Source organism: Schistocerca serialis, chromosome 9, assembly GCF_023864345.2.
Source record: "Schistocerca serialis cubense isolate TAMUIC-IGC-003099 chromosome 9, iqSchSeri2.2, whole genome shotgun sequence".
NCBI classification, from domain to species: domain Eukaryota; kingdom Metazoa; phylum Arthropoda; class Insecta; order Orthoptera; family Acrididae; genus Schistocerca; species Schistocerca serialis.
In genome coordinates, this window is record NC_064646.1 from 246,237,457 (window position 1) to 246,245,547 (window position 8,091).

The 8,091-nt window shown below is 42.2% G+C and overlaps 1 protein-coding gene across 1 annotated transcript; it reads left to right on the forward strand.

Moving 5' to 3' along the window:
* The first annotated feature begins 442 nt into the window (after positions 1–442).
* On the forward strand, positions 443–7,165 carry LOC126419080 (cuticle protein 8-like). The gene is made up of 4 exons (XM_050086169.1): positions 443–475; positions 2,147–2,293; positions 5,006–5,201; positions 6,896–7,165. Exons 1-4 carry the CDS (start codon positions 461–463, stop codon positions 6,961–6,963), a joined length of 426 nt encoding a protein of 141 aa, XP_049942126.1. The 5' UTR covers positions 443–460; the 3' UTR covers positions 6,964–7,165.
* Positions 7,166–8,091: the final 926 nt, after the last annotated feature.

Sequence of the window (8,091 nt, forward strand, 5' to 3'; positions counted from 1 at the left end):
AAAAACTATTGGGCCAAGAAGAAGCAAAAGATCCTGATTCATAATATTGACTAAAGTGATCCAATGTAATCCATAAAATAAAACAGAAAAAGTAATAAGATCCAACAAAGGAGCAGGTGAGATTAAAAACAATCCTCTGTAGGAGTTACGTAAAATAAACATGTCACCTGTTACGTGATCAGAATGAATTGTCTGTCTAATGTGTTTCGCTTCACAGGTGCCAACAGAAGAAATGGAACATAAGAACCGATGTGCCCATTAATCCGTGACGACTGTCGCATTGCTAGCTCTCAGCATACCTGTATATTGTAACAGGTGTTTCTTTTGCTGTTAACGTAACGAAAATGGCTACCAGAATACTGACCGAAAAACTGATTCCTGTGAGGTGCCGGCCGAGTATAAAAGGCTTGTGACTTGCTACCTTCATTAGTCCACTGGTGCTCTTAGCAGGGAAATAACAATGGCCCACTCACAGGTGAGGTGCCAGTGTTTATTCGTGCGCCGACTCTGAGTATCAGAAAAGTAATATAACGAACAGGTTTCTTAATTTGGGGCCGGTAATTTCTCAGTACAAAGCCCTATTACGCGAATCAGAAAATTCGTGATAACTGGAAAATGTAGTAAACACAACCACTATGTAAATAGACCATATGTTAAACAAATGCTTCAATTGAAGAGTCGGTAGAAGTTTCCTTGGCTAAATAATATAGCGTCAAAATCAGTATAGAAATGAGATGGCTTATAAGGCTTGAAGTTATCAGTTAGTGAATAACAGTGATAGCCGGGAAAAAATTGTCTTATCTGAGTTACGAACAGTGCAACATAAGAGATATTTTTCGATAACATTCTATCATGAATGTGAACTGGCAATTGAAATAGAATAGAGTATCCCTGTAGACAAAACAATTGCGATAAGTCAGTAGGCGTCGAGATTTAGAGGGAGACATTAGAAAATTTGTCAAATAGCTAGTTATTTATTTATGAGAAACACACACACATACACACACACACAAACACACACACACACCCACAGAGAGAGAGAGAGAGAGAGAGAGAGAGAGAGAGAGAGAGAGAGCACAGGAATATTCCTTCTAGCTGAACACTGTTTTCTTGTTCATCTGCGTTCAGCAAACAAACAGTTACTTTACCGTTGTACAAGGTGAACACTGAGCCGAAGGACAAATGTTCTGAGTTTTTTGACGGATAGTTTCTGAGTGAAACTTCCTGGCAGATTAAAACTGTGTGCCGGACCGAGACTCGAACTCCGGACCTTTGCCTTTCGCGGGCAAGTGCTCTACCAACTGTGTTACCCATGCACGACTCACGCCCCGTCCTCACAGCTTTAATTCCGCCAGTACCTCGTCTCCTACCTTCCAAGCTTCACAGAAGCTCTCCTGCGAACCATGCAGAACTAGCACTCCTGGAAGAAGGATATTGCGGAGACATGGCTTAGCCACAGCCTGGGGGATATTTCTAGAATGATAGTTTTAATCTGCCAGGAAGTTTCATATCAGCGCACACTTCGCTGTAGAGTGAAAATTTCATTCTAGTTTCTGAGTGCTTTGATTTGAGAGACCCGTGTTCTCCTGTGACCCATTCGAAACAGTAATGTAATTGTGATTTATTCGGCTTGTTCCCCCCAATTATCTTTGTGACTGTACATATATGGTACCTTCACAACGGCGAAAAACCCTTTCATATGAAATCAAAAGGCTTGGAACACAAACGACAGAGCGATGCAACAATTTGTGGAAGCAAAAGTTCTATGTTATCGTAGAACTATCACTGCCGTAAGTACAAAATCGAGACAGTAGCGAGAATTACTGAATGCCAGCTTAAGGGCGACGAATGAAGTGGGCGTTACTGTTGTCAGTAGCAAGTGAACAGAACAGATTTGTTTCCAAACAAGATACAAAGCTCATATTGTCGACATTTGCACTGTTGTACACATATATACAATACAACCATGAAACGGGCCACCGGAAACCGTGGATACTTCAGACCAAGTTGGTCAGAAAATATCCCTGAAGAAACTCCGAAAAATTCGAGATCACTCCGTATTTGTCTGGTGAAAATATTGGCTGGGTAAGAAGAGGAAAGAGAGGAAGCAAATTGTATTATTATCCTGGTGGTACTGTGCTTGCAGATGTCAGCTGCACTCCTGCTGGTGGTCGTCGCCTCCGTATGTCACCAGTCACACAGCTGGCACGGACACTCCTATGCCCACCAGACAGCTCCAGTCGTGGGGCCTGCTCATCCAGTCCACGTTGGAGGCCACGCTGTCGACTATGTGGTAAGTGACATTAAACAGAATACTCAGCGAGAACAATTTTTCTCATCATTGATTGTTGTCTGGAATTCGAAGTCATATTTCTCGTTCCATGTGGAATTTACTGTCGCTTTAGTTAAAGAGTAAAATCTTCCACCACACAATGGCTTCACCAACGTAGCTTGTACTGCATCTCCATCCAGAATTATTAGGCGATCTGTCACACTAGAAAATGAGGATTTCGTTTCTCCTCAACTTATTTATTTCAGGTATCAGATGTCTCTTTTCATCATATAATGAATAGTATAGCTAAATTAATTTTGTTTCTGTTTGTTTTTGTATCTCTTTAGTATTAAAAACACAATCACAATCACAGACACAGAAACACAGAAACACACACACACACACACTCACACACACACGAAACACACACACACACACACACACACACACACACACACACGCGCGCGCGCGCGCGCGCGCACACACATAGAGAGAGAGAGAGAGGGAGAGAGAGAGAGAGAGAGAGAGAGAGAGAGAGAGAGAGAGAGTCGTGTTTCAGTAGACTGCTTCCAACCTAGCATTCAAATCAAAACTATATCTACAACTGTTCAAATATTATACTAGGGCTATTCGGAAACTAAGTTCCGACTGATCGCGAAATGGGAACCACTATGAAAATCAGAAATATTTTATCTGCAACAGTTAGCTACAGCTTCCAGCCACTGCTCTACGTAGTCACCACTCCGACTTAGACATCTGTCGTAGCGTTGTACCAACTTTCCAATACCCTCGTCATAGAAGGCAGCCGCCTGTGCTTCCCGCCAACTCTCTACGCTCATCTATAGCTCGTTGTCTGTGCGAAAATGTTGTCTTCATAGCCAGTACTTAATGTGAGCAGAGATTAAACACAGAGGGAGCCAATTACGGGCTGTAGTGCGGGTGATTAAACACTTCCCCTCGAAAACGCTGCAGGAGCATTTTCATAGCCCCTGCAGATTGTGACCGTGAATTGTCACAAAGTAGGAACCGTATAACAGTTCTGTAATGTGTGGCTGCATACCATCAGGTGAAATCCCTCACCAGGACCTCATATTTGGCGGGAGACACTATTTTCTACGCATCTTTATGTGCTCACCATGCGCTCAGAACTGAAAAGAGCGAAGTGATGCAGCCGACAGCCATACTAGAGACACCGTACAACACATATGTGCAAAGCTTTATTAGATTTTCACAGTGGTTTCCATTTCTTGACCGATCGGAACTTATTTTCCGAATATCCCTCGTATAAGCGCTGATAACTGGTATTTTCCATATTATGAATGTCCGCCCCCGGTAGCTGAGTGGTCAGCGCGACAGAATGTCAATCCTAAGGCTCCGGGATCGATTCCCGGCTGGGTCGGAGATTTTCTCCGCTCACGAACTGGATGTTCTGTTGTCCTAATCATCTTCCTTTCATCACCATCGACGCGCAAGTCGCCGAAGTGGCGTGAAATCGGAAGACTTGCACCCAGCGAACGGTCAATCCGACGGGAGGCTCTAGTCACGCGACATTTACATTTTATGTTGTGAATTATTAGGAAAATACCTACATCGGATATGTAGCATACAGAACGCATGTGGCGAGGAAAATATATGTGTCTATTCAGTCTTCTGGGAGGGCAAGAAACTTGACTACTTTGAAACACAGCTATTCCGCTCACGAAAAGACAGACGCTCACATAATATTATGGGATAAAAACGTTGTGATTCACATCCGTTCTAGTAGTAATTAAAGGATTATTTACAAAGTTTGGGGCTTAGTTATCGATATGGAATACTAACTGTAGCATATTAAGATAGATAAACTAATAGCACACTACAAAAATACTTGAAGTATCTAAAATCAGTAGTTTTCGATCTGTGTGTTTTCAATCATCCTGTACTAACGGCTGGACTACTGAAGACGCCAAAATATCAGAAGTCTTATTATTTCATTCACTACTTTGTAAGCAACCTCACTGAGAAGGTGAACCTTGAGTTTTCTCTACCTACACAGATCATTTTAGAAAGGACAAGAATTGCTAATAGTCGTATACATGGAAGTACCATGCAGTCATTAACTATTATTCCGAAATTCCAGAATATACGAATGAAATGATGTTTTTGCAGTTATTAGTATATCTAAGCTAACGGCCTTGCCGCAGTGGTAACACCGGTTCCCGTCAGATCACCGAATTTAAGCGCCTTCGGGCTGGGCAAGTACTTGGATGGGTGACCATCCGGTCTGTCGAGCGCTGTTGGCAAGCGAGGTGCACTCAGCCTTTGTGAGGGAAACTGAGGAGCTACTTGATTGAGAAGTAGCGGCTCCGGTCTCGTAAAGTGACATACGGCCGGGAGAGCGGTGTAATGACAACAAGCCCCTCCATGTGCGCAACCAGTGACGCCTGTGGGCTGAGGATGACACGGCGGCCTGTCGGTACCGTTGGGCCTTCCAAGACCTGCTCGGACGGAGTTCAGTTTTAGTATATCTTAAGTACTGGACGTAATTACTGTCTTTTATGTTTTCGGTATTTCGTCAACAAGTCACAGCAAGCCGTTGAAAAATGGCTTAGCTCTGACATTAAGGAAATCATACAATTGCTACTAAACACTCGCTAATGTCTTCTCGTATTGCTAAGCGGTATGTAAACTGCTTCGTCGTAATGAGGTCAAGACTTTGTTGAATGAGATATCTAATACTTTTGATTGTTGCAGGCATACCCGAAGTACGAGTTCGAGTACGGGGTGTCTGACGGGCACACAGGGGACCACCACTCCCAGAAGGAGCACCGCGACGGAGACGTCGTGACGGGCGAGTACTCGCTCAAGGAGGCGGACGGCAGCGTGCGCACCGTCAAGTACCACGCCGACAAGTCCGGCTTCCACCCCGTCGTGCACCACTCGCACCACGGTGAGTACCCCGAGATACTCTTGAAACGACGGGCTTCCTAAGCTACAGGTAACTCTTCTGCTATAGTAATGTCACTGTACACCTGTCGCTGACAAAAATGAAGAACGCCACTCCGACGCAATGAAACAGTACTGACGTTTTGCACTGAGACCAAGAGTAACGCTATGTAATTACAACATAGACGACACGTTCAGGGTTTTGTTCTATCTTACTCTAGAATCATCAATTAATTATATTACTTTTCGTCTTTATGCTGAGAACTTTTCCACAATTTGATTAAGGAAGGGTGATTAGGATTTGACTTCCCATTGACGGCTCATAATTAAAAATGGATCCTAATTTCTTACGGGGAAATGAGGAAGGAATTGGGGTTCAGATCTCCGATCGGCTACTAATTTAGGTGAGAGTTCCTTTCGAAAATATTTCTCCTATTGTCTTCTCATGTAAATTAGAAAGGCCGAACGGAGATCTGAACCCCACTTCTTTCAGAGACGTGTCCAATCTGCTACCTGTTGCGAGCCGTCAATCGGGTTTTACACAGTTTTACACGGTTTATAAATTTATTATCTGGACCCCAGAAATGTTCTTTGCTGCATTTTACAAAACAAGTTTGTTCAGGAACGGATTATAATAACCGAACTACGTAATAAAATACAACCAAAGTTTCTTCATAATGCGTAAGTGCCCTGATGGATATGCGTGTTATGGTTATGGATACTGTGCTCTCAGTTTACAATGTGACATGGCATTATAGATGATAAATTAATTCTCTAGGTCACAGCGCCACATTTCACTTCGCTGACTCGTTGTTCTGTGTGCTGACTAAGATATTTTTAAGCATGATTGTTGATTTTACTACTTACTGAAATTGATTGTGCTGCGTTATTAGGATCCAGAATAAATGGCTAAGAGGTTTGTGTTTGGAATTAATCTTTCACTCACAGTTACTAAAATGAATGGAGTGTTGTGTGTGCGTGTGGTTGTGTCGAGACTTCAGGATCGAGGATTAATGGCTAAGGGATTTGTTTTTGGAATGAATCTTCCATTCTGCATCAGTTGTGTGGTGTTCCCAACTTTCCTCGTGGATTAAAAATGTGTCCCGGCCGGGACTCCAGGACTCCAACCAGATTTTCGCAGGCATGCTCTTACTGACGATTTCTTCGTAATTCGATTTCTTCGAGGAGCGCTAGTCAATCCAGTTAAGCAGGAGAGCTTCCGTGAAGTTCGGAACAAATGGGGAGGAAATAGCGCGAGTGAAACCGTAAAATCTAGCTCGTTAGGTGAGAGGCACTGCCCGTCAAAGGTAGCATTGCGGGTTCGAGTCCTGTCTGGAAGTTACAGGACTCAGGACTGTTACCTGATCAAGTCATCATCCTATGGTATATCGAGTAAGTATGTACCTTAATACTACGTGTTGTTGGTACAGCCCAGCATAAACGTAACACTATGGAGTTGTAGAGAGACACAGCTGTTGCATATTGCTAAGTAGAAAGCAATCGCGAAGAAATGAAAAGCGTTACTCAGAGGACTACATCCCTCACTTGTTTCTAAATTTCTCTCTAATTATAACAATTTTGCAACTGTTACTCTCCTCTGATTTATTGCAAATGAGATTTAAATGTTCACCTTTCCCTCATGTTCTAAAACACACGAAATAACGCTAAATATATACTGCGTTTGTGTTGTGTGTCCAGGGCACGGCGGCAGACACAGCACGGACGCTGGCTACGCAGGGTACGCGTACAGCAACGGCGGCTACTGAGTCCGACTCAGCAGAGGACAGCAGGCGGAAGAAACGCTGACCCAGCCACGCGTGCTCCTTCCTGCTCCAAGTACTGGGCAAGAAACGTGGCCAATTTTCTCATCTTTCAACTGTAAATAAGTAAATAAATGAAGTCTTCTTCTGTCAACCTTCGTGACAATTCGCTGTTTTCATCCTACTCAATAACAGAAGACTGCAATTGCCAGATGATGTATAATGTGTAAAATGATTTATATTTTTGTTACTGTTTTTTATTTTATTGACATGAATAAAATTCTGGAAACTGAGAAACAACTGTTACTTGTACTCACCAGTTATCACCCAACACTGATGCAATTATTCATTTCTTTCTATTTTATAGCTACAACTTCATCTCTGCACAACTTAGTCAAACATTAGAGCTTGTTTTTGGACAAATGGGCTAGATTTTAACTTTGGAAAAGCACTGCGCATCTATTTTTGTATTGTCAAAAGCACCCCATATCCTAGTTACCTACAACAGTAACTACAAACAATAAAGTGGGTAGGACATTGCTACTTTTTACGTATGCGTATTGACGCAACCGTAAACTTGAAAAACCATATAACAGAGCTGCTGAAACATTTAGTTTTGGCTGCTTTCACCATAAGAATGACTGTCAACGTTCAGGACTTAAAAAATAAATTATCTATGAATACTAGCCTCGCAGTCCATTTCTTGTTCATCAACAATTCATTTCAGATAGACGGTAATCAGAGAGATTCAAAAGTACAACACTAGAACGTAAAGTGACCGACATTATTCATCAATGAATCTAACTTTGACAAACAAAGGAGGGAGATACGCAGCTATAAAATTATTTGACGATCTACTCATGAAAAAGAAAAAAATTCTGGCAGATAGCTGAAGTGCTTTCAAATGTAAATTAAAGAAATCCTTCTGTACTACAGAGAAATTCGTGAATAGACAAAAACTGTAAATGACCAGCATGTAGCCAGTTAAATACTTTTTTTCATGTACGGAGTGTCCCAGGATGGGTGCTCAATATTCAGGGATATGACAAGAACTATCATTCGAAGTAAAGAAGTGCAGTAAACATGGGCTCTAAAATGCATACGTTAAGAGTTATGAGAAATTCTTCATCTTTG

Bases quoted from the DNA above. Each gene is read 5' to 3' on its own strand.
- LOC126419080 (XM_050086169.1), top strand. The intron at 2,294-5,005 runs GTAAGTGACATT...TGATTGTTGCAG, and splicing joins GCCACGCTGTCGACTATGTG to GCATACCCGAAGTACGAGTT. The intron at 5,202-6,895 runs GTGAGTACCCCG...TTGTGTGTCCAG, and splicing joins CGTGCACCACTCGCACCACG to GGCACGGCGGCAGACACAGC.